This window comes from Nelumbo lutea, chromosome 4 (assembly GCF_056320005.1).
Source record: "Nelumbo lutea isolate HS-2025 chromosome 4, American lotus-T2T, whole genome shotgun sequence".
In the NCBI taxonomy this organism is placed as follows: domain Eukaryota; kingdom Viridiplantae; phylum Streptophyta; class Magnoliopsida; order Proteales; family Nelumbonaceae; genus Nelumbo; species Nelumbo lutea.
Window position 1 is genome coordinate 31344663 of NC_142687.1, and position 26890 is coordinate 31371552.

A 26890-nucleotide genomic window follows, 5' to 3' on the forward strand; every position below is an offset into this window, starting at 1 on the left:
ATGGCAAATTGGTCCCCCAACCTAAATCTCTCCTCTGCTCTCATTTCAATTGAGGAGTTCTTGAAGTCTTGGTGGAATGGTGTAACTTACCATCGGCCGAAGCCACATGGATCCCATTGATAGAGTTCTAGGCCACGTACCCGGAATTCGAGCTTGAGGACAAGCTCTTAGTCCAAGAGGGGAGTAATGTTATGGACGCATACCACCAGCAGCAGTAATGATTCAATGATTCTCAGTCTACCCAGTTCGGCAGCAGCAGTCTCATCCAGATTAGATTAGCTTATCTTGCTTGTTCTTATCTTCTTGTTCTTATCTTATTCTATTGCTCTTATCTTATCTTGTTAGTAAGTTATCAGATTAGGATTAGCTTACCTTATCCTTAGCAAGATAGAACTGGAAGTCTCCCTATTCAGCAAAGAGACTCCCTCAGATTAGGACTCTTGTAATCTCCTATTTAAGGAGACACCCTTATTGAATGAAATCATCAAATTATTCAGTCAAAGAGTGAGTTAGGAGAGTTGGTGATCTCTTGGACAAATCACCAAAGGCGCCAAGATAGGTTCATCACGAGCAGGAAGGAACAAGGGAAAACAGGAGGTTTTCCCCGTGGTTCGACCCGTGACGAGATACAAGTATCATTGATACTTGCGGTAAGACCAGGAGAAGAATTATTTTTGGAGAGATACAAGGCTCCAAATGGAGCCTCCAGGAGAGATACAAGGGTGTTCACTCTGAAGTACAACTCAGATGGATCCTTGGAAAGATACAAGGCTCGCCTAGTAGCGAAAGGCTTTACTCAAACATATGGAGTAGACTACTCTGAGACCTTTTCTCCAGTGGCAAAGATAAATATAGTTCGAGTACTCTTATTTGTTGCAGCTAATCTTGATTGGCCATTGAATCAGCTAGATGTGAAGAATGCATTTTTGAATGGAGACTTGGAAGAAGAAGTATATATGGAGCCTCCACCTAGTTTCACTGAGAAGTTTGGAACTAAGGTATGCAAGCTAAAAAAATATCTATATGGACTTAAACAATCTCCCAGAGCTTGGTTTGAAAGATTCACGAGGTTCGTCAAAAGTCAAGGATATAGTCAAGGACAATCTGATCATACTCTTTTCACAAAAAGATCCACCAAAGACAAGGTTTCAGTTCTGATTGTCTATGTTGATGACATAATCTTGACTGGAGATGATATTGAAGAGATGAGCAGACTAAAGCAAAGCCTAGCCAAGGAATTCGAGATTTAAGACTTAGGCCAGCTAAGGTACTTTCTTGGAATGAAAGTGGCAAGATCAAAGAAGGGCATTGTGGTTTCGCAACAAAAATATATTTTAGATCTCTTGAAAGAAACTGGAATGAGTGGATGCAAACCTTCAGACACTCCGATAGAAGTTAATACTAAACTTGGAGAAGTTAAAGATGGGGTTCCAGTAGATACAGGAAGATACCAACGGCCGGTAGGAAGATTGATTTACTTGTCACATACACATCCTGATATTGCCTTCACTGTGAGCATGGTGAGTCAATTTATGCACTCCCCGTACGAAGAACATCTTGAAGTTGTGTATCGAATTCTTAAGTACCTAAAAGGCACACCAGGAAAAGGACTCTTCAAGAAAAATGAGAAGAGAGGGGTTGAGGTGTATACAGATGCGGGCTGGGCAGGCTCGATCACTGATAGAAGGTCAACTTCGGGGTACTACACATTTCTTCGGGGCAATTTAGTTACTTGGAGAAGCAAGAAGCAAAGTATAGTTGCTAGAAGTAGTGTTGAGGCTGAATTCATATCAATGGCTCAAGGAGTGTGTGAGGTTCTTTGGATAAAGAGGGTGCTGGCAGATCTCAAGATACCAGTGAGCTTTCCTATGAAACTGTATTGTGATAACAAGGCAGCTATCAGCATTGCTCATAATCCGGTTCTACATGACAGGACTAAACATGTTGAGATTGACAGACACTTTATACAGGAGAAGCTTGAAGAAGGAATAATCTGCACTCCGTTTGTACCAACCACACAGCAAGTTACAGATATTTTAACTAAGGGCTTGTTGAGACAGCCATTTGAACTTCAGGTTAGCAAGTTGGGCATGATAGATATCTTTGCACCAACTTGAGGGGGAGTGTCGGCAAATTAAGAAAGACAGGATTTGCAGCAAATTAAGAAAGATATGATTTGAGATTTGAATAAATTTAGGAAAGTCAGATCCTAGGATTAAGGGAAAGATTTAGTCAATCCCTGATTGAGAGAAATTCTAGGAGTTTGTCTCCTATCTTTTCTTATTTAAGGTGTATGCTCAATATGTTTTGAATCATCAATAAAGAAAATCTTAGTCTTTTCTCCCTCTATATTTCGCAACACTTCGGAAGAATTTAAAAGTAGAGATTTGGAAGAGCAAAGAGCAACAACGGAAGAAAGAAAAAGTCGAGAGCTGATAAGGGATGAGAGGGAAGGAGCTGGAGGTGCAATCAGGGAAGAAGGGAAGAGCAGTCAAGGAGCTGAGGTTATTAGGTTTGTAGGGGCAGAGGAAACAAGAGAAGAGGAAGAGGTGGGAAGGGAAAGAGGAAGGAAAGGGGATGATGGTTTAGTGGAGGAGAAGGAAGGGGAGAAAGGAGCAGAGAATGAGGGAGGAGGAAGCGAGGGGGCAGGAAACAAGAGTGGGGGCCGGGTCAGAATGTATAAAAGGAAAAGATACAGAACTTTTCCCTTAGAAGAAAATAGAGAATAGGGAAAGAAAGTGGATTCAGGGGAGGATTTAGGGGAGGAAAGCGAGGATGATCCGATGATAGATGAGACATAAAAGGTGGAGGCCACTTGTGACATTGAAAAAATAGGTGAATTCAGGGCCTTCTTGTGACATTGAAAAAAAGTTAACAGAATTCTGGGTCTATTTTTCTTAGGAGGGGAGGAGTTCCCGAAGGAAGCTTTTAGGTCTGTGGAGGAAAGAAATGGGAAGAGAGAAAATAAAGATGACACAGTGGTTGATTGCAATTCAAGTAATTTAACAAATCAAGGGGTGGAAAAGTCTGACAGAGGCTGTGAGAATAACATTAAGGAGAATGAAGAGGATTTGGAGAGGGAGGGTGTTCTTGATAGGGGTCAGAATTCTAAGCGGAAGATGGATCAAGTCGTTGGAACATTAAATACAGTTAGAAGATTCAAAACTCAGAAGGTTAAGAGAAGCCAACAGCAGATACCAGTTTCAAAGGTTTTTGCAAGGATAAAAGGAGGTTTGTTTGGCTGCGGGCCTAACAAGAAAGTAAAGAAACTCAAAAGTGCAGTCAGAAGAAAACTGGAAGACTGCAATAAAAAATTTAACAAGTAGATTTGTTGATTCGGGTTTGGTTTTCGCTATGGGTCTTGAGTGTTTGCTTAGGGTATTGTATGGATGTTGGTTAGTGCTTGTTTGTTTGTTCGAGTGTCGTTTCTTTTCGCATTGTATGGGGTTTGGATTTTGTTGGTTTGGCCTTGTGGGGATTAACACAGGAGCTGAAGAATCAAATTTGGAATTTTCTGAAATTTTCTGTATTTTTGTACATTTGGACAGTATGGGTATTTTTTGGGCCTGGGCTATATCTTGTTCCTCTAGTTTAGTAGGGCTTGTCTTTCAATTTTCAGTTTATTTGTATTAGTAGATAGAAAGTTATTGTGTTTCTTGATGCACAAGACAATGAGTGGCATTTTTGTAATTATGGTGAACAGTATTCCCGACCGCACAATCTATAAATATATGTATTCTCTTCCTTTTGAAGCTAATGAATGAATGAATGAAGATTTCTTTAGAGATCTCTTGCAAGTTTGCCATATGGATTTATTCTAGGACCCCTTGGAGTGATTCCTTGGGCTTTCTCTCTCTTTTCTCTTTCCCTACCCTTTATCCTCTTTCTAACTCTCTCTCTAACTCCCTCTTCCTCTCTCTCTGTCTTGTGATAGTTTGTTCCAGCCCTACTACATCAGGGATGGTTTGGCCTATCTGGGTGTTTTAAGCATTAGTTAGATGTCCTTTGGGTGTTTTTCCTTTCCATTCAGGTGATTGCTTATCACCTTTTCTTGTATCTTGTTTTTCTGTTTTAATTTTATTTTATTTATCTTCAAAAAAAAAGAGAGAATAGAACGTTGTTCAAATAGCTGGGCCAAAACTTCCATACCAGTAAAAATAGGTCCTATCTTTAACACTCCACTAGTTCCTGCTCTCAAAAGCATCATGAGCTGTTGGTGAAATTTTGGCAACAGTTCTTCAACATTATTGCTTAAAGGAGCAAAGTAAATTTTCAGCAGGTTATCTATGTTGTGTAAGCCAGTGGGGCCCACATGCACCCCTGCTACCTTTAGCCTCACCAACCTACTGACTACATGTCTAGCATATGACAACTTACCTCTATGAGGACCAAAGCTGCATAGTCATTTATATATATATATATATATATATATATATATATATATATATATATATATATAAGAGAAAGAGGGAGAGAGAGAGAGAGAGAGAGAAAATCATTTAAGCCCTGGTCAATCAACTAGAAGTACATCCATAGGGACCATGCCTTAGTATAATGTGGGTTCAAGTGTAAGAGTGGCCACTTTTTGCCTAAAAAGAGAAAAAAAATGCCAAAGGTTTGGTCTGTATCCAGTGCACCCCTTGCAAGACCCTGGATAGCTGGGGCTGACATTAAGTAATGGTCCTGACGACTTATCCAAAGCTCTTCACTGTTGATGACAAATTATTGGTTTTTTTATAATTGAAACATTTAATTCATTAATCAAAAGATATATATATATATATATATATATATATATATATAGAGAGAGAGAGAGAGAGAGAGAGAGAGAATCATTTAAGCCCTTTATTTTGGTCAATCAACTAAAAGTACATCCATAGGGACCATGCCTTAGTATAATGTGGGTTCAAGTCGAAGAGTGGCCACTTTTTGCCTAAAAAGAAAAAAAAAATGCCAAATGTTTGGTGTGTATCTAGTGTACCCCTTGCAAGACCCTGGACAGCTGGGGCTGACATTAAGTAATGGTCCTGACTACTTATCCAAAGCTCTTCACTGTTGATGACAAATTATTGGTTTTTTTTTTATAATTGAAACATTTTATTCATTAATCAAAAGATAGGTCTATTACAAGTATCCCAGATAGAGGTATGAGATGCAGTCTCACTCTTAATACAAAATTACATCCAACCAAAGAGAAATGAGGCTGCAATCAATTACAAAGTATCCTAGAACAAAGAATCCTTATTAACCCCTTGTTTTGCAAGAGAGTCAGCCATCTCATTTGCTGACCTTCTTTACCCATTGGACTTTCATTGTCATATTCCTTGTTAACCAAAACACTTTCTTAAGGAGATCCCTAAAACCCCAAATAATCAAATCCATTGATGAAAGATTATTATTGGTTTTGACATTCATCAAAAAAAGATTTCTGATTATGACATTTTTGAATTACCTATCCAATGCTCATCACCGTTGATAAAAAACTGGTCACAACATTTTGTCACTAGGTTTTGATATGTGATACAAGTAAATATAGTACATGAAATAAGCACAAAACTTTTCTTATCAAACAAAACTTTGTTAGTTGATGTTTTTAAGGGTGTTCTATAGTTGTCCAAATTCTAAAGAACATAGTTGGTTCTAGATGGGTCTTAAACTGAAGCATAACTATAATTATATAGTTTCTTGAAATGAAAGTATATGAGTATGTTAAGGATCTTATTTATAATCCTTACCACTCTTAAGGTGCCCTTACTACAACCACTCAATATGATTTACTTTACTAGTTCAGGGGCTATTTATTAAATGGTTAAGTGGTTGAACTGAATGGCCTATTACTTTGTATTTTATTGAATGAGTCACTAAGTAGGTTATGCACTTCATAACAGCTGGATGTTATGTTTGGTTAATTAGTATAGGCCTAATAGCTTTATTATATGGCCATTTTATCACCAAGCTATTTAATAAGACAGTGAAAGAAAAGATGTCTAATGATTAGAAAAACAATGATATGGTGCCTGTTAGAGTTAGCCGAATAAGGGTAGATTAGTCAACTCACCTTGGTTAAGTTATGAGCTTATGTGGCAGTCTTATTAGAGGTTCTCTGTCCCATACTTAAGTAGGGGCAGTTTAGTCCTTGTACATTTAATTAGAAGCTTAATCACTATTAAGAGGTCGACTGATAGGGTTTAGCTATCAGGTTCGACATTTCTTTCATCTTCTTCTCTTCTTCTTCTTCTTCTCCTTCTCTTTCTTCTTCTCCTTACTGGTTCGGACTACTGTAGCTACAGTAGAAACATGGTATCAGAGCGTGACAACTTCAGTTCGTGACCTGTTTCACTACAGTAGAAACATGGTATCAGAGCGTGACAACTTCAGTTCGTGACCTGTTTCAGTTCGTGACAACTTCAGTTCGTGCTTCAGTTCTCTCCTTTTATTCTCTGGGCTGTCAATGGAGAAAAGTGGTTCGTACCAGGCCTGAAACATCACAGCTCTTCTTTTTTCTGGTGCACAGAACCTCCTTTCCTAAGAAAACAACTTCAGCAGTGAATGGTTGACTGAAGCTCTCAAACGAAGGTTGGTTATCTCTCCTCTGTGTGCTGTTGGTATTTCTGGGTAGAAAATCTTTAAGAACTTGAGAGGACTGATCAGAACCTAGAGAACTAGGTTGGTTGTTGCCCTGGTTCTTGGAAAAATTCCAAGAACAGGCTGTGTTTACAGTGACCAAATGGTGTAAGGGCTGCTACTGTAGGTGGCCGAATGGTGCAAGGTGTAATGCAATGGTATTAGTTGAGTTTTTGTTGGTCTTGTGGTGCCCTCTTAAAAGCGTTTCTGTAGTGTGTGTGACAGCTATGGCTGTGTGGTGGTGCTTGTGATGCACAAACTCTGTTGAGTAGTTGTAAGAGAGCTTGCATGTGGTTAGTAAGTGCTGAATTAATGTCGGTGTAGTCTGTGTTTTTTTTTTTTTTGTGAAATCAGTAGTGGTGTGGATAAGAACAAAGGTGTGTGTATCTATCATTGTTTTTAGGGACTGCTGTAGGTTTTGGAACATCAAACTCTTGACAGCAGCACTTAGTTGGTGATTGGGAATTCAGATTAGAGGCAGCATTGAAAGAGTATCATGGCAGCAATGGGAGATGGATGTAGTGATCAGAAACCTAGTGTGGTGGTTTCCTCTGACTATCTAGGTGTACAGGTGACCTCAATTAAACTAAATGGTGAAAAATATGTTCCATGGGCCAAGTCGGTGGAAGTTTTTCTCAAGGCAAAGAGAAAAGTGAAGCATGTGAAAGAAGATAAACCACCGGCTGACTCTCCAGGGTTTGATGATTGGGAACAGGAGGATGCTCAAAACATGACATGGCTATGGAACAGTATGGAACCCAAAATAAGTGCCAACTTCTTGTTCTTAGATACAGCTAAGGACATATGGGAACATGCCAAGAAGTTGTATTCTGGGACAAGGGTATATCAGCTCTATCAAGAGTACTTTGGTCTGCAACAAGGAAATAAAACCCTAGAAGAGTACTATGCCAGTATGAAGAACCTCAGAAATGAATTCAATGTCTATCATCCTCTCACTCCAGATGTTAAGGTTCAGCAACAACAGGGAGAACAACTAGATGTCACAAGGTTCTTAGTGGGGTTGAAATCAGAGTATGAATCATTTAGGACCCAAATATTGGGGGGCTCTACCCTTCCTACACTTGAGGAAGTGTTTGCTCGGCTTCGTAGGATTTCTTTGGGACAGACAAAGAATCCCACACAGTCTGATAGATCAGCTTTTGTGACAGCCAGAGGAGGTGGACGTGGTACGAAAGGGGGAGGACATGCCTCCCGAGGAGGTCGTGGTGGTTCCATATTTGGTCGTGGTGGTGGTCGTGACTCAAGGGGAGGCCGTGGCAAAGAAAAATGCAGCTCTACACGGACGTGTACCCACTGTGGCAGGGAAGGACATTCCGTAAATTTCTGTTATGATCTTCATGGCCGCCCTCCCTCTAAATGGGCCAATCATGCTGTTGCTGGTGGGGTTTATGTCAGTGATAATCAACAGGCAGACCTAACTCCTTCCACATCTACATCTGTTTCCGGAAGGGAGATGGTGAGTGTACCGCGTGATGAGTATGAGCGGTTCCTTCAGTCCACTTCACAGTACACTACTGCTATTCTTGCCCACTCAGGTATAGCTTGCCTGTCATCTAAAACCTCTCCTTGGATTATTGACTCTAGAGCCTCTGATCACATGACCGGGACTCCAGGTGTGTTCTCTTCTCTCTCTGAAACTTCCACATCTCAAACTATTACCCTTGCCAATGGTTCCTCTCCCATCTGTGGTGTTGGCAATGCTGACATGGCTTCTCTTTCTTTATCATCTGTTCTATATGTCCCTAAGTTTCCATTCAATCTTATGTCTATTAGTAAATTAACCAAGACTCTTAACTACTCTGTTACTTTTTTCCCTTCCTCGTGTTTTTCAAGATCTCAGGACGGGGAAGAAGATTGGTGGGGGGCATGAAGCTGGTGGATTGTATTACCTTGACGGTGGTGGATCATCAGTTGCACTTCAGACTTCACTCACTCCTCTACAGTGGCATTGTCGACTAGGACATCCTTCTCTCAAGGCACTCAAGATACTAGTTCCGTCTTTGAGTCATTTGTCAGTGTTACAATGTGAGTCGTGTAAGTTTGGGAAACATTGTGTTTCCTTCATTCCTAGAGTTGAAAGTCATATGTTGAGTCCTTTTGCTTTGGTTCATTCAGATGTTTGGGGCCCGATCAAAATAGAGTCTTATAATGGTTACAAGTATTTTGTCACTTTTATTGATGATTGTTCAAGAATGACATGGATTTATTTAATGAAAGAAATGAGTGAATTATTTTCCATTTTTCAATAATTTCATGCTGAAATACATACAAAATTTGGTGTTCCAATCAAAGTTCTTCGTTCAGATAATGGTCGTGAATATTTTCTAAATTCCTTTCAACAGTATTTAGAACAGCATGGCATCATTCATCAAACTTCTTGTGCATCCACTTCTCAACAAAATGGGGTGGTTGAACGGAAGAACTGTCATCTCCTTGAAATAGCTCGGTCTATTCTTCATCATATGAGTGTTCCTAAACGGTTTTGGAGTGATGTTGTACTTACTGCGTGTTTCCTCATTAATCGGATGCCCTCCTTTATTCTTCATGGTCGGTCTCCCTTCTCTATCTTGTTCTCCACCTTGTCTCCCTTTCCATTAACACCTCGTATCTTTGGCTGTGTGTGCTTTGTTCACAATCTGAGTTCTGGAATAGACAAGTTGGATGCACGCTCCATTAAGTGTCTTTCTTGGCTACTCTCAGACTCAAAAAGGGTACAAGTGTTACAATCCCATTACTCGGAAGTGCTATGTCTGTCTTGATGTCACCTTTTTTGAGTCTATTCCCTTCTTCTCAGGAACCGAAGCATCTTCGTCTCCACCATTACTTCCTCTTCCTCTTCCGGTCAGTGATACCGTTCCGAGTGTTCCTATAGGAGTTGACTCGTCACCTCATCCAGTGTAGATCCTTACTGAACGACCACCAATTTGGCAAGTGTATACACGTCGAACGACACCGACCCCTCCTCCAGCTTCTACCTTGTCCGCGGATCCTGTCATTGCTCCTGTTGCTGAACCTTCAGGACTTGACCTACCCATTGCCTTACGAAAAGGTAAACGTAGTTCTACTCTCCATCTCATTTCCAATTTTGTTTCAGTATCTCGCCTTTCCACCTCACATCGCCAGTTTGTTTCACTATTGTCATCTATTTCCATACCTAACAATGTCCAAGAGGCTCTTAGTTCACCTGGGTGGAGGCAGGCAATGGAGGAGGAACTCTCTGCTCTTCAGCATACTCACACGTGGGAACTCACTACTCTTCCTCCTAGTAAGCATGTTGTGGGTTGTAAATGGGTGTATACTGTTAAATACTTGCCAGATGATAGTGTGGAGTGTCTGAAAGCCAGACTTGTTGCTAAAGGGTATTCACAGTTGTATGGAGTGGACTATATGGAGACCTTCTCTCCAGTGGCTAAGATTAGCTCTGTCCGTGTGTTAATTTCCCTGGCAGTTATGCATGATTGGCCCTTATTTCAACTTGACATAAAAAATGCCTTCCTTCATGGTGACCTTATAGAGGAGGTATATATGGAGCAGCCACCTGGGTTTGTTGCTCAGGGGGAGGCTAGTAAGATGTGCAGACTGAAAAAGGCAATTAATGGGTTAAAACAATCGCCTCATGCTTAGTTCGGGAAGTTTAGTGAAGTGGTGAAGAATTTTGGAATGAAACAATGCCAGGTTGATCACTTAGTGTTTAACTATGACTCACAAGCTGGAAAGATTTTATTAGTGGTCTATGTGGATGATATTGTCATAGCTGGCAGTGACAAATTGGGGATCGACAAACTCAAGGTCTTTCTGCAAAATCATTTTCAAACAAAAGACCTTGGGACATTGAAGTATTTCTTGGGTATAGAAGTTGCTAGATCAAGACAAGGTGTAAACCTGTGCCAAAGAAAATATGTTCTCGATCAATTGGACGAAACAGGACTGTTAGGTGCAAAGCCGGCTGAGACTCCTATGGAACCAAATGTTAAGTTGAGCAATGATACAGGGGAAATATTTGATGATCCTGGAAGGTATAGACGACTAGTGGGGAAGCTGAACTATTTGACTATCACGAGACCAGACATCTCCTTTGCAGTCAGTGTGGTGAGCCAATTTATGCAGAACCCTCGTATATCTCACTGGGATGCAGTTCTTAGAATTGTAAGATATTTGAAGGGAGCTCCGGGCCGTGGGCTATTGTATAAACCAGGAGTAAAACTTGAAGTAGTTGGGTACACGGATGCAGATTGGGCGGGCTCTGTGTCTGATAGAAGATCTACTACAGGTTACTGCACATTTCTTGGAGGAAATCTTGTGGCGTGGAAGAGTAAAAAGCAGACGGTTGTGGCTAGAAGCAGTGCTGAAGTCGAGTACAGAGCCATGGCACACACTACATGTGAATTAGTGTGGTTGAGGAATCTCCTACAAGAAATCAGGTTCCACATGGATAAACCTATGAAGTTGTACTATGACAATCAAGCTGCGCTCCATATCTCATCCAACCCTGTTTTTCATGAGAGAACAAAGCACATAGAGATTGATTGCCACTTTGTGAGGGAGAAGGTTCTTACTGGAGAGATAAGCACAGGACATGTAAGCTCAGGTGATCAATGGGCAAATTTGTTTACAAAAGCCTTAAGCTCAGGGAGAGTGAACTATATATGTAACAAGCTGGGATTATATGACATATTCTCTAGCTTGAGGGGGAGTGTTAGAGTTAGTCGAATAAGGGTAGATTAGTCAACTCACCTTGGTTAAGTTATGAGCTTATGTGGCAGTCTTATTAGAGGTTCTCTGTCCCATACTTAAGTAGGGGCAGTTTAGTCCTTGTACATTTAATTAGAAGCCTAATCACTATTAAGAGGTCGACTGATAGGGTTTAGCTATCAGGTTCGACAGTTCTTTCATCTTCTTCTTCTTCTCTTCTTCTTCTTCTTCTCCTTCTCTTTCTTCTTCTCCTTACTGGTTTAGACTACTGTAGCTACAGTAGAAACAGTGCCTATACTTGATTACAAAGGTCATATAAAAAGTTGTAATAACTATCAAGGGATTAAACTTATGAATCACACTATAAAACTTTGGGAGAGAATAAACAAACAAAGATTACGACTTGAAATAAGTGTATCAAAGAACCAATTTGGTCTTATGATAGGGAGATCAACCATGGAAGGTATGGCCCTGTTTGGCAATGTTCCCACCTGTTCCTATTCTTTTCGAAATTCATGTTCCAGAACAAGAATTTTATTTCTCGCTCTTTAGGAGTAGTAGATACATTTGGCAAATTGTTCTTCAAGAACGAATTTTTGTTCTACAAGAACAAAAAGCATTTGGATAGTGAAACTATTTCTTAACATCAGTTTTGCAAAGGTTCATAACACATAACAAAAGATATAACAAAACACAAAGATGGGATTAGAGAGGAAACCCCACCCGTTCGGCATAACACAACCATAAATGGGATTAGAAAAGAAACCACACTCATTTGGCATAACATATAGCAAATGCAAACAAAATAATATAAGAAAAACGATTTCATTGCATCGGTTAGAGATTGTTTAAAACTCATCTTTGCGGTGGGAGCAAAAATGAATTCAGGTGAATCTAGCCAGAGAAAAGGTGGGTTTAAAACAGAGCACACAATACAAAACCAAGTACGGTGACGAGACAACATACCTATTGTTGCATTCCTGGACAGAAATGTCACCGGTGCTTTCTACTGTTCGCTCGCTGTCCAATTGGAGCCAAGGGAGTCCCTCCTTCCTCTGAGATTTGCAGTGGCAAGGTAGAGGAATTCGCTATCGAACGAAAATGTTTGGTAGGGCTTCTTTCTAACATTTAGTGTGAAATACCCAAAATACCCCTTCTCTCACGTGGGAGTTGTTAACACTTGTTCGTTAATAGGGGTTGACGTCGTGGGAGTGGCACGTTCCCTGGGAGCGCATTCTTTGGGAGCACCACTTTTTCTCTTTGGGTGATGTTCTCACACGAGAACACCTTGTTTTTTTTCTTATACCAAACATGTTTTTGCTCCATGAGAACACCAGGAACACGTGAAACGTTGCCAAACAGGGCCTATATTTCTTTTTAGACGATTGATAGAAAAGTTAAAAGAGAAAAAGAAAGATCTTCATATGGTGTTCATTGATCTAAAAAAGGCATATGATAGAGTTCCTAGAGACATAATATGGTGGGTCTTAGAAAAGAAAGGGATTCAAAATAGGTATATAGACCTAATTAAGGATATGTACGAGGGGCAACAACTAATGTTAGAACACCAATGGGAGAGACTTAAGATTTTACAATTACTATGGGTCTTCACCAAGGTTCAGCACTTAGCCCATATCTATTTGCATCGATCATGGATCAATTGACTAAACATATTCAAGAGGAAGTTCCATGGTGCATGTTATTTGTGGATGACATTGTTTTAATTGATGAAACTAATGAAGGATTAAATGCAAAATTAAGCTTATGGACAAATGCCTTAGAAACAAGAGGTTTTAAAATAAGTAGGACTAAAGCAAAGTATATGACATGCAAATTTAGTAATAATAAGAGTGTAAATCAAGATACACTTTGGATTGGAGACCAAAAGATAACTCAATGTGACAATTTCCAATACCTTGGTTCAATAATTCATAACAAGGGAGTGATTGTGGGGGATGTCACCCAAAGAATTAAAGCAAGATGGGCAAAATGGAGGGGGCATTTGGAGCAGACTATTGGGCAGTTAAGAAACAATGTATCTAGAAAATGGATGTAGCAAAAATGCAAATGCTAAGAAGGATGAGTGGAAAAATAGAAAGGATAGGATTAGGAATGAAGATATCCATAGGAACGTAGGAGTAGCTCCAATAGGTGATAAAATGAGAGAGAGTAGATTAAGATGGCTTGGGCATGTGCATAGAAGACCGCCAACTGCGCCAGTTAGAAGAAGTGATTTGTTACACATTGAAGGGGCTAGAAGAGCTCGGGGTAGACCAAAAAGGGCATGAGTAGAATTAGTAAGAAATGATTTAAGCACTAATAGTTTAATAGTGGGTATGGCTTTAAATAGAATGGATTGGTGAAACAGGATTCGTATAGTCAATCCCATATAGTTGATGATGGGATAGAACCTTTTATCACTGTCATAAGGACAAAATAAAATCATTCAATTAAGCCACTTCAGCTGTTATCAAATGACCCCTTAATTTGGGTCCTTCTCGGCTGAAAGGAGAAATGGGAAAACCGACATTGCACATTATGATCTTATCTCCTTTGTATTTGTTTTCCTTATTTTTTTCATGTTCCCCATTCTCTCTTACATACTACTAGTATGGCAGGACAGGATTCATGTAGCTGTGCTTTGATCAATTTGCTTTACTTTATATATGAAGTAGCTTGCTATCTTCATCCCACAGAGATGCACACATTCCCCCACCCTGGTTGGTGGGGATCTTGATTATCTTTCTGTATTTCACCTATGCATGGTTTCCCTTTTACCCTTCCTTGTTACTATAATTAGGCAACTACCTCTTCGTCAATGCTCATTAATATATCTATTATGCATTTTCCTGTAAAGGCTTCTCAAGTTTATTATACTTGTGGATAACTTTGTGATTTTGTTTTGCTATGCAGGTTGACATTTGTGTTTTTGCCTTTGACATCATGTTTGCTAACGGAGAACAGTAATCATCTAGACTGATTGTTTTCAAGATTGATATTCAACATATTTTGGTTGAACTATTATGTTTTTACTAGACCAGTGTTCTATAAGATTTATATCTATTACAGTGAACATGGAAAATTAGAATAATGATTTTGTTATTTTGTTATTAAACTTACAGAAAAAACAGTTTGCACAGCTTGCAGAGACATACAAAATTACTAATATACATGTTATAGAAAACAAATGGTGGAACCTTCAAGTATAAGTTCGGTTGCACCAAACATGGTTTTAAAAGGTGCCAAGCTGAGGTGGTGCCAAACCACCTTGCTTGAGGACCTTGTGAATGTGGCCAGAGGCTTATGCCTAAATTCTGTGAGGTGTATGCCTCACCACCTTATGCCTCAATTTGGTTAGGTGTACGCCTCATCTAGACAGCATTATATTTGTGAAAAAATAAAATCCAAAGATATATTGATTTATGATGCTTTCTAAAGTTAAATAAAACTTTATTCAGTCGGTTACAAATAAAACAAGATAATTTAAACTCAAAAATTTCACATAATATATTTCTTAACCCAAAGTATCTCTTTGCTTTTCTCTTGAACCCAGAAAGATATTTAGTACTTAAAAAGCAAAGAGATTGGAGAAGCAAAGATACTTTAGAGTCACCTTTTAAAATTAGATTCTCATAATTTCTTTCTGTAAAATGTTCATTGGGTGAAAATCTTAACCTTGTTTCATCCTTTTGGAGCAGATGACATTGTAAGAACTTGGAAAATAGTAGCAGCATTCTCTCTACCCAAGCCATGGAAGAGGAAATTCCATAGAGGCAGAAATAAGTGCAGTTGTACAAGGCCCTAGGGTGGCAAAATCTGTAATTTACAGAATCTGATTTTAAAGGTGATTCCAAAGTAGTGGTACAGTGGTTAAAAAAATCAAGAGTTGGCACCATGGGGACACAGGAACATAATGAAGGAGATCAAATTATTGATGCGGGACAGAATGATAGAAGTAAGATAGGTGCATAGATCAGCAAATGAGCTTGCCGATTTGTTGGCAAAACAAGGGGTGGACAGGAATGAATTCTTCTAAGCAGGAATAGAAGAATGGAGAGGAGAAGGTAGCGCTAAAGAACAGAAGAGATCGAACTTAATGCTTCCCTTTCTTAAATAATAAAAGAAATAGAAAATACAACTAAAAAGAAACATCCTCCACTTAAATAAATAAAGAGAACATAACTTCTGACAAGTTATTGCTATGTATTCCAAGATTAGACAAACAGAATGCTACTTTTTTCAAGGCAGTTGGTATTGTTAACCCTATCAGATTGAACTCTTAACATGCTTCGTTCCCTGAGGCTGTCATTTCATGGGTTTATGAGGCTCTTAATTTAATGTGGCTCTACCATTTTCAATTGATTTTGTGAACCATATGATCATCTATTGTAGACTCCAGATTGAACTCTTCTGTCAAATGGAAGCCAAGAGTAGGCAATGGCATTGCTTATGTGGTGGGAAAAGTGGTGTTGGGGAAAATGTTTAGTTGATCTCCGTTCTCTTTATGTGGTCATCCCTTGCCTTTAGGGCATGTCTGTGTGTGAAAATAATAAAAGCAGTTACTTTAAAGTCCATGGAACTGCCTTGCCTCAACTTCTATGTGGTTCATCCCGGTGGCAATCAGCTTTGACAACATTGGTTTCTCCAATTTTGTCCCTTATTTCTAGATTTTGTGCCACTTTGGTATATTTCCATTTCTGACCAAATTCTGCTATATCTTTCTTGTTCCATGGAACTTAGGCACAAATTAGAAATATTTAGCACATTTAATCTAGAAGCACTTTGTAATCTTTGGTAAGAACAGGAGGATAGGAGCAAGGAACTTAATGCTTTTAATCAAGTGCATTGAGAGTATCTCAAATCAAAAAACTACTTCAGCAAAAGCTGTTTGGCCAGTATTATCATGGAAGACACTGAATTAAGGAAACGTGCTAGTATGCTGGGTTGTTTGATGGTCAATTGGCCTTTTATCCATTTAGGGATGCCCTAGGAGGTTCACCTAAATATAGCTGGTTTTGTAACCTGGTTTAGGATAGATTGTCAAAGAACCTTGCAGCTTGAAGTAAAACTACATCTCTCTGTGTTGTGGAATTACCTTAGTTAGGTCAATATTAGTGACCCCCCCCCCCAATTTATTACTTGTCTGTTTAAAATCCTGGCATTTACAGCCAAGAGATTGGAGAAAATTGAGAGGTTTCCTATAGAGCCTGGAGTCACATATAGGTGGACTTCAAGATCAGCCAATAGTATGTCTGATGTACTTACAAGACATGGAATGGGTAGAGAGCAATTATTTTGAGAAGTGGTACCCTAACGAGGGAATCTGTAAAATAAGAAAAGAAAGATGGGGCGAACATCAGGGATTGGCCCTATGCTTAGGGAAGCTTTGGCTTCTCTCTCTTGTACAGCATTCTTGGCATATTAATTAACAAAGTTGGTTTGTTACTGATCAAAAAAGTCAAGAGGCACTTCACAATCTTTAATTGTTCCTGTTGTTGATTCTTATTTGTCATGTATTGGAATTCATATATTTTCTTTTTGACTACATTTGTTGGTTACTTTTCCTAGCAAAAATAGAATCATATTCAAAAGTTGTTCTCATTATCTGTTGCAAAATCTCAAATGAGTAGGATAATATGATTTATTGTACAGTATTTAAAATGGAACTAACTTAATATAATCATAGAATGAGTTTGTATCAGGTTATCTTAACAGATTTCTTATTTACAGGTTGTTGTGTTTACCTTTGCGTCAAAGACAAAAATGTATGTTCCCCCCTTCTTACTAGGAAAAAAAATCATATTTCATATAACTAGGAAAGAATTCCTTATCATCATAAATTCTAAATCTGACAGCTTACCTTCTTTACTTGTTTTTGAGAGCATCACAGATTTGAAGGATTTGTTTTGTGACAAGTTGGGTCATTTTGAATATGCAAAGGAAATAACAGTAAGTACCCTTGGCTGTTTATGTCATTGATTTCCGTGTGGAAATTATTGTATCTTATTCAACCAAATTTTAGGTGGAAGCAGAAGACGCTTATTTGAGTAACCAGGCCTCATTAACAAAAATAAACTTGTTCTTGGAGGATGCACTCAACTCTTCATGTGAAGGAATCATGGTGAAGTCTCTAGATGTTGATGCTGGATATGCTGCATCAAAGCGTACCGAAACATGGTTGAAGGTTTTTCCAAGCTGAAAGATAATTTCTTTTAGATTTCTAAGGAATTAATGGTGGAAAAGAACAAAAAAATAAAGCAATGTTTTCTTTCCAGGTTAAGCGAGATTATGTGGATGGACTGAATGATTCTCTTGATTTGGTTCCTATTGGTGCTTGGCATGGGAATGGGAGAAAAGCAGGATGGTAATGACCTCCCCCACCTTTTTCAATCTACACACATGTACATGTGAATACATACAAAAGAGAAAGGAAAAAGGGGAGTCATAAAGAACTAAAAGAACCTTTCTCTTTGCTGTCTGCTGTGCTGACTTTATGAGGATATCCTTTGTTTTAGGAGAACTGCAACTAGCCCTGATTTTGGTTAGTTTTTTTTTTTTTTTTTTCAGGTACAGTCCTTTCCTTATGGCATGTTACAACCCTGATACTGAAGAATTCCAAAGTGTTTGTCGTGTAATGTCTGGATTCTCTGATTCTTTCTATGTAGAGGTAAATAGAATTATAATTTACCTAATGAAAATTCTTTCTATTCTTTTTTGGTATATGGAAGAAGGCTAGGTGTGTTCAGAATTGGAGTTATTTACATATACCTGATCTCTCTCTCTACTCTCCACCCTCTAATTAGACCTCTTACAAGTTGAAGGGTCTAGAAGAGATAGGGGCAGACCAAAAAGGACATGGGGTTGAAGTAGTGAGATATGATTTAAGGCTCCACAATTTAACAATGGATATGCTACTGAACAGAGTGAAATGGGTGAATAAGATTTCTGTAGCTGACCCCATATAGGCTTGAGTTGAGATGATGACCATAACTGGGAAGGAGCTTTTCCATCTCTGGGTGTTAGGAGAACTCATAGGTACTTCTCATTCCTTCAGTTGGTCACAAATTGGATAATAAATGGCTGAGGACTAGCATTCATAAGACAATGCTATGAAGCCAACTGCATTAGAGGTTCCATGCTCCACAGTATTACATAACAATAGACCTGTTCATGGGCCGGGTAGCCCAACGGGCCAGCCTGGCCCGGCCCGACCCCTGGATGGGCTTGAACATGCTTATAGGCCCGCGGGCTTAAATTCGGGCCAAAAAGCCCGGCCCGCAATAAATTCGAGTCGGGCTTGGGTTTTGTCAAAATAGCCCGGCCCGACCTAATGTTAAACTTAAAATTAATTATGTGATTATGTCCGTTTGAATAATTTTTTTTGATTTAAGAATGTAAAATTGTGTTTTAAAATATAAAAGAAAGGGAAAAATACCATCTTGTAGGCCCATTGCTCATTTAAATAGAAAAAAAATACTATCTGAATTTTTAATTCTAATTTGAATAGGGAAAATTGTTCTTTTTTTCAATTAGGTCGGGCTTCGGGCTCGGGTTTCGGGCTTTTTACCAGGGCCGAGCTCGGGCCCAAGTTATAGGCCCGTTGGTCGGGCCGGGCTCGGGCTCGGGCTCGGGCCTAGTATATTTTCATTAGTGACAAGTGAAAGCCTGGCCCGGCCCATGAACAGGTTTACATAACAATGCTTGATAGTGACACTGGAAGCGTTGGGCTGTACATGATATTTTAGCTGGTCATTTTACATGTACATTGCTACTCTTCAGGATGGCTATCTGCAAGTTTAGTTCTAATACTTGCTTAATTGTTGTTTGCAAAAGGGTTATTTCTTGGTGCAATTGTAAAACCTCAGACTAACAAGTGTGAGGACAACGGTTCAAGACTAAGAGTGACCGCTTTGTGCACAAAATGCCAAAGGTTAGGTCTATATCTAGTCCACCCCTCCCAAGCATATAGCTGGGAGCAACATTGGGCGATGACCCTTTTCAGAATGTCAACTCAATATGCATTTTCTGCTTGAAATCTTTCAATATCTCATAATTAGTTCTTACTCAAACTGAATTGCAGATGAAAGAGTTCTTCTCTGGTGAAAAAATTCTATTCAAAAAGCCTCCTTACTACCAAACGTCTGAGGTACCCGATTTGTGGTTTTCTCCAGAACTTGTTTGGGAAATAAGAGGTGCAGGTAAACGCAGTCCCTGTTATGAAGTTTTCACTCTAAGGTAGCTTTTTGATATATTTAGGTGTCTTATCAGATTTCCCTGATACATGTATTTTTGTAGACTTTACAGTTTCACCAGTTCATCAAGCTGCAGTTGGTCTGGTTCATCCATCTCGTGGTATCTCTATCAGATTTCCAAGATTCATCCGCTCTGTATTGGATAGAAAACCAGAGGAATGTAGCACATCTGAAGATATAGCTGACATGTTTCATTCTCAGACCCGGAAGATGGATGTTGACATCAAAGATTGAATTTTGCTTTAGGTAAACCCCACATCCCCCCCCCCCCCCTCTAGTTTGGGAGGTTTATCACTTGACCACCTAAACCCCACATTCACCCACTTTTAGTGAATGGGCAATTACGAAATCACACATTTGTTGTCTATATGTATGAGTAACCAAGATTTCCACCAATGACTAGTATGGCCACGAGTTGAGCTTTTCACGAGTTATTCGAGCTTGGCTCGTGAAAAGCTCGAGCCCTATCGAGCTTTTGTATGTATACGCACATACATACATGTGTATATGTATACATACATATATGTATGTATACACACACATGTCTACATATAAATATACATATACATATATATACACATATAATGAATATAAAAGTATTATATATATAATATTTTTATTTTTTATATATAATAATAACTAGATTTTATAATTCTTAATTTTTTATTTTTATAAAACATTTGGCTCACAATCGAGCTTGAGACTAGCCAAGCTCAAGCTTACGAGCTTTTGACTCAAGCCGAACTTGAGCTCAACCCTCATACTTTATTGGTGAGTTTATCTCAGATAGTTAGATATTTGGCTCGGCTCATCCCGAATCCACCCCTACCAATGACCAATCCCAATCATTCAAGTAATTTTTTAATTCTATAAAATACAATCAAATAAAGTGAAATACCAAATAACATATAAAATTTGGACCATCAAAATAGCACCCTAAGATCAACCAATTAATTCCCAACATCAGAATAATTTACTAAGGCCTAAGGGGATGTTCTTTTTTGGGATTTTGAGAGGGAGAAAGTTGGTCAATGGGATTTTAATTTCATTGACCAAGAAACCCATGTTCATTTTTCAGATTTATGTGGGGACCGGTAAAAGCTTATTTTCTTGGTAAGTGATACCTATCTTCTAGGTGGGTAAATTAACTTTTCCACCTAAGGAAAAGTCGTCAATACGTGGATGGGACAAAAATGCCCCTTTCAATAATGGAATTTTTATGATTAAGATGGCCATTGCCTTATTTACATGGGTAAATGCAATTATCCGGGTAAGTCTTTCTTGGGAAACACTTACCTGGGTATTTGCCCAGGTAAGTATCTTACTGAAAAGTGAACAGGGCATAAGATTAATCTGGACCATCCTAATGGTCTGCTCCAATCTAGTGTAAATTCTTGAAACCAAGTACTTGACTTGCACCTCTAATTTATAGAAGTCCTAATAAACTGGTAATTGTCAACAAAAATCTAGGTTAAATATTTAGGTAAGAGGATAAATTATAGAATATTGCAAATTACGACCTCAATGTATAATAGTATTCAAAGCATATCCAAATTAAAGTCATTTTTTGGTTGACTTTTTAGAAGTACTTTTATACTTTCAAAAGTACATGTTCGCATTTGTTTTGAGTATTATGAAACATGCTTTCATAACACTATGATGTGTACCAACTATGCATATAATATTTATACCCCCATTGTGTGACCGCATATATGGATGTGCATATGGTTTACATAGATAGATATATAGATAGATATAATTTTGTTGCTCCCAAGAAAGGGGTACACAGCCTCAATACTAAGAGAGGGAATGGGGGGAGACTCAACTCCAAACCCCTTTTAATGATTGTTAAGAAATTCTTGCAGAAAGAGAAATCAGGAAAATACATCTATAACCCCAAAGGAAGGAAATGGGGTGAAAAATTGATCAAGGCCTGAAACCATAACTGAAAAACTGACCTATATAAATATATACACTGAATCCTTTTCACAAATTGTTCACACCATAATGTTGTCTATTTATGAGAAAATATTATGGATGATAAGTTGGGGTGTAATCTATTCCTGTTCACACTAATTTGTGGATAGGACCATCCACACAAAGCATAACACCACATTCTATTGTGGACAGGATCATCCTGTTTACAATATTTTCACACTACCAAACACTCTCTTAGTGGTCAGCAGGGTTTGGTAACGATCCTGAGTTTAAAGGTTACAGTAAGCTTGAGCAGAACGCCTATGTTTTATTTTGACCAAATCTTGACTATAAGAGGATCGAAACTATGAAGAGCACAAACTACAATTAGAAGTTGGATAGTGAAAAGATTAAACAATTTTAAACATGACTTGTTTGAGCCCCAGCCATGTGTTCATGATGGCTCCGAGCTTTCGTGTCAGACGATTGGGATGCACACTCTCCATCACGATGGCCATTCTTTGAACTAAGGCAAGCAGTGATCAGCTCATAATGAAGTATAATGATGACATGTGTTGTATGGTTTGAAGTGAATTAATGACAATAACAGTCTTCCAAGGGGTGAATCCAATTCGGAGTGTGCCTCATTTCAGCTCCCCAAGGAATCCTTGGACGTGGAGGTGGAGGGTCTCAGCTATAAAGATAGGCTTGTAGACGGTATTGAAAATTGTTGTGTTAAGCACTCAAGTGGTAAGACCATTAATTGCATGCAGAAGCATGTGTTACATAACCTCTCCTATTTAAATGAAAATGATGGAAAGCTCAAAAGCATCGAAAAAGGGTCTAAACTTGTTAACTCTGAGAATATGGGGATGAAGCCCAGAAGAGCAAACAACCAGGCTGAAAGCAGCAAAGCGAGGAATTAAGAGTTCTAGAGACGATCAAAGTCATCACTGAGAAGGCCATGGAATGGGGAATTAAGAGTAAGTCTTCTTATTATCTTTCTCTTCTCCAGGTGATTACAAGCTATTGTCATTATTGTGAAAGAAGGATAATGGCTAGTGAATGGAAAATACTTTGTAATTTCCTAGTGGAAGGCAAGGTCCAACCTTCTTATTGCAAAGCTCAAGGAAGCTGATTTATGGGCCAGGCTTCCAAGTCTTCGTGACATTGGCATTGTTATTGATGAGGGGTAATTTGGCCCGGCCTATTAGCATGTGGACATGTGGATCGATTCGATGACTAGATGATGACTCAACATTTCCCACCACCTCATCAGGCCAAGTTAGTTCAGGTACCTTGGGCACCTCAGCCAACATCGAGGTCCGAGGAGCTTGTGGTGACCTGACCTATCGAGGTGCCACGTAGCTCGTTTCTAGAATCTAACCAGATGTCTTCGACCTTTTTGGGATCACGTTGCACATCCGCAAGCCTTATCCTTATCCCTCCTAGATCAGACGGATTCGATAAGCCTTATCAGCTCACACGAAGTCCATCTCCAGGTGCGAAATGGACTCTGGGTAGCATGGGTCGAGGATCTCAAATGTGTATCATGAGGCACATAGGCAGTTCACTTATATAAGGGCTTCAACCCCAACACTACAAGGTACGCACGATTATAGTTCACTAGCTCTTTTGCTTTCAAAGCTCTTCAGCTCGCAAACAATAGTTGCTAACTTAAGCATCGGAGTGCCTACACTAGGTCCTCTGAGCATACTTTCTTGTAGTTCGACCAGCCATCTAAGCAAATTGGCATCTAAGCTACCATTCAAGTAGGAATAACCAGATCGTGCACCGTTAGTCATTAAACTAGACCTCAATATAGAGAGTATGTTTCGGACCATGTTTTTGCATATCTATGTAAGAATCAATCTTACCTACCTTTTTAAATCACAAATTCCTCTTACCTCTGGGGATTAGAAGCACACCATTAAAGTCTTCTATGAAAATATTTTTGACTTATGCTTGATTTGTGGGAGACGTGGTCATAAAGCCAATATCTACCCATCATCAAAGAAAAATGCTTAGAAAGAGTGGTCGTGGTTCACCACCAAAAAAACAACAATTTCAATAAGCAAGTAGTTGGGTTTAAACGAGCTAGCTATGAGAAATTAAATGGGAAAGAATGGACCAGCTACAAGTAAAATAACTGGTCCCCTACTAAGAACCAGAGGAAGGATCAAGCAAAAGGTATCACCAAAACTAGATTTATCAATGCAAGATGCATGACCATTGAGAAGATTTGGGGGTGGGGGAAATATCAAAGTGGAAGTGGAAGGAGAAGATTAGGGGTGGATTCGAGTCGAGCCAAGCCAAATACTAGGCTATTCGAGCTTAGCTCGCTGAAATTGTGTTAGGATCAAGCTCAAGCTCAATTCAAGCTAAAGACTTGAGCTCGAGCTCGACTTGGTTCAAAGCTCGCAAGTTCAAGCTTGGCTCAACTACCAGCCAAGTTTTTTTTCTAAAAAATAAAAATTATACATATAAAAACATTTTTTATTTTACATACAAAAAATTAAGAATTATAAAAATGATTTACTATTATACATAAAAATAAAAATATTTATATATTTGTATGTATGTATGTAATAAAAAATATTTATTTATTATACTAGACTCGCAAGCCTCACGAGCCGAGTTTCACCGGGCTTAAGTTCGATTCGATTAGCAAATGAGTCTATATATCAAGCTTGATATCAGCTCAAAGTTCAATTTAAACCAAGTCAAGCCAAGCTCGAAAAACTTGTGAGAAGCTTGGCTTGTGGCTACCCTTAAAACAGATAATATGGAAGAGGAGTGGGATGGTCAAAATGAACAAGATGATGTACTAATGATCAATAACAATGAGAGTTTGATAGCAACAAAACAAACGGTAAGTGGAGTTCAGGGTTCAGCTTATGATGAGGACAAAATGGGTCCCTAAGAAAAGGTGAATACAAATGAAGATTTTGGCCTGGGACGTTAGAGGAGTTGGCAGACCCGATTAAGATGCTAAATCTTAATTGACTTTGTACGATTATGATCTTTCCAAATCACATAGACTTGGTATTTTCTTTTTGATGGAAACTCGGATCAATATGGATCGTGCTAGAAAAGTTGCTAAATCTTTACCTTTTGATGAATACTTTATTGTTGACTTTGTACGATTTTCAAGCGGGCTATGGGTTTGTGGGATAAGAGCCATCTCAATATTATTATCAGCAATGAGAGATTAATTCGTGTTTGTATTACTGACCTCTCATGTTGATACCGCTAATAGTAGCTGAAGTGGTTCAAATGATAGACTGCCAAACTCTATCCTATACATCTGTCAATTTCTATCATATTTTAACTTACTGCATATTTATCTTGTATATATTTAATGCATACTTATCCTATATATACCTGTATACTAATATGATGAAGACTCTTGTATATATAGTATTCTTAAGATTCACAATATAAATACAAGTCTAAACTCACCAATAGCATTAAGATGAGATTACTAATTTCAGTGTTCTGTGAGATTACTAATTACAGTGTTTCGGTTCACATATGGTTCTGCACCTTTATCTATATGCCCCCCCCCCCCAATCATTTAGATCAAAGAATTGTGTGGGATTGAATTAAGGAAAATGTTGATAATATTGACCATGCATCTTTAGAAAATAGTGAAAACAGACTTGGTGGTAGGAAAGTTTTTACCAACTAGATTAAGGGTTTTAATGAGCTAATTGATTATTGTAACCTCATTGAGATGGGATTTATCAAATGATTTATGGCGGAGAGTCTATCTGACTGCTTCTCTTACTAATCTTCCATTCCTTACATCGGATCACTCTCCCCTCCTCATCCAAATTGAGATCAAGATGAACTACAGTTCCAAACCATTTCGGTTTGAGACTATGTTGTGCCTTGATCCTAGCTTGGAAGGAAGTCATAAGCAAGGCTTGGAGCACTAAGTACAGTGGCTCTAAAGCATCTCAGTTTAAAAAAAAATAAAAAAAAGGAATTTAATCACTCACGACTTGAGAAATTGGAATAAAAACAATTTTGGTAATATTTTCAAAAAGAAAGAAATATTTTATATCAACTAGGGGATGTCCAAAAGAAGCTAACTAGTGATCCCACTAGTAATGCTTTAGTCAATTTGAAATGTGCTCTCCAGAGGCAGTTGGATTTCATCCTCACTCAAGAGGAAATTTACTAGGCTCAGAAATCAAGAGTTAACTGGATTAACATGGGGGATAAGAACAATAATTTCTTTCGTACAACTGCCACTGTTAAGAGAAGTAAGAAGAGGATCATTGAAATTAAGAATGACGAAGGATAACGGATTAAGGATCAAAAGGAAATTGTTGAATTCTTATGTAACAACTTTGAGGCCAGATTCTAGTCTAAGGGCACAGAAGGTGTAGATGACTTTATCAAGGATATTAATCCTTGTATTTTTGATAATCAAAGCAAGTCCATTATTGGGGAGGTCACTGATGAGGAAATCTATTCTCCCTTCTCTCAATGAAGGGTCTGAAAGCCCCGAGTCTGGATGGGTTTAATGTATTATTTTTTAAAAACTTTTGATCCATCATTGGTAGCACCATCTTTAGTACTATTAAAGTTTTTTTTCCACTCAAGGAGGATGAACAAAACTTTCATTACTCTCATTTCAAAAAATAAAAAATAAAAAATCCAACCCTGAGTTTGCCAACAATTATAGACCTATCAGCCTGTATAATGAAATTTACAAAATAATTTTCAAAATTCTTGTTAATAAAATTAAATCATTTATAGAGAGTATCATATCTCCATTTCAAAGTGTTTTTGTTCATAACAGACAAATTACTGACAACATTCTCATTGCCCATGAGAAGATTTACACGATGAAGAAAAAGAAAAGTAACTCTTGTATTATGGCTTACAAAATTGATATGGAGAAGACCTACGACAGGTTAGAATGGAAGTTGATAGAAAAGGTACTTCAGAGATTTGGATTCCACAACAAATGAATTTGTTGGGTTATGGAGTGCATCAATTCCGCCTCCTACTAGATCTTAATTAATGGTGTTCCCTTGAGGGAGTTAACCCCATCCCGTAATATTAGTCATAATATTAGTCAAGTCAATCCTCTCTCACCTTATGTCTTTATTCTTTGTGCTAAGGCTCTCACCAAAAACCTTTTGAGGGAGGGTTCTCTCTCAAATAGTCTCATTGGATGCAAGGCTTAGAGCATGGCCCTACCATCCCAAATAGTCTCATTTGATGACTACCTTATTTTTGCAAAAAAGAATATCTATGATAGCATGCCTTAAATTAAGGATATTTTGACAAATTTTGCTCGAGCCTCTCGTCAAGCCTTAAATTTTGCAAAATCTACAACATTCATTAATTGCAAAAGGTGTAATAAA

The 26890-nt window shown here is 38.5% G+C and overlaps 1 protein-coding gene across 10 annotated transcripts in view; it reads left to right on the forward strand.

The window, feature by feature from the left end:
- The window catches only part of LOC148854983 (DNA ligase 6-like), a 113069-nt gene extending 93084 nt beyond the window's left edge, over positions 1-19985 (forward strand). For 7 of the 10 annotated variants that reach the window (XR_016094889.1, XR_016094887.1, XR_016094886.1 and 4 more), the window contains 8 exons: positions 14251-14300; positions 17068-17102; positions 17228-17286; positions 17360-17521; positions 17613-17701; positions 17905-18004; positions 19418-19535; positions 19633-19985. Coding sequence is in view for 4 of the 10 variants with exons in the window: in XM_088941212.1 (XP_088797338.1) it covers positions 14251-14300; positions 17068-17102; positions 17228-17286; positions 17360-17521; positions 17613-17701; positions 17905-18004; positions 19418-19535; positions 19633-19823 (804 nt within the window). In the remaining 6 variants the exon portion in view is untranslated. Of the gene's footprint in view, positions 1-14250; positions 14301-17067; positions 17103-17227; positions 17287-17359; positions 17522-17612; positions 17702-17904; positions 18005-19417; positions 19536-19632 lie in introns of those variants that run through there. The other 3 variants (XR_016094885.1, XR_016094890.1, XR_016094888.1) reach the window with 3 other exon arrangements.
- The last annotated feature ends 6905 nt before the right edge of the window (positions 19986-26890 follow it).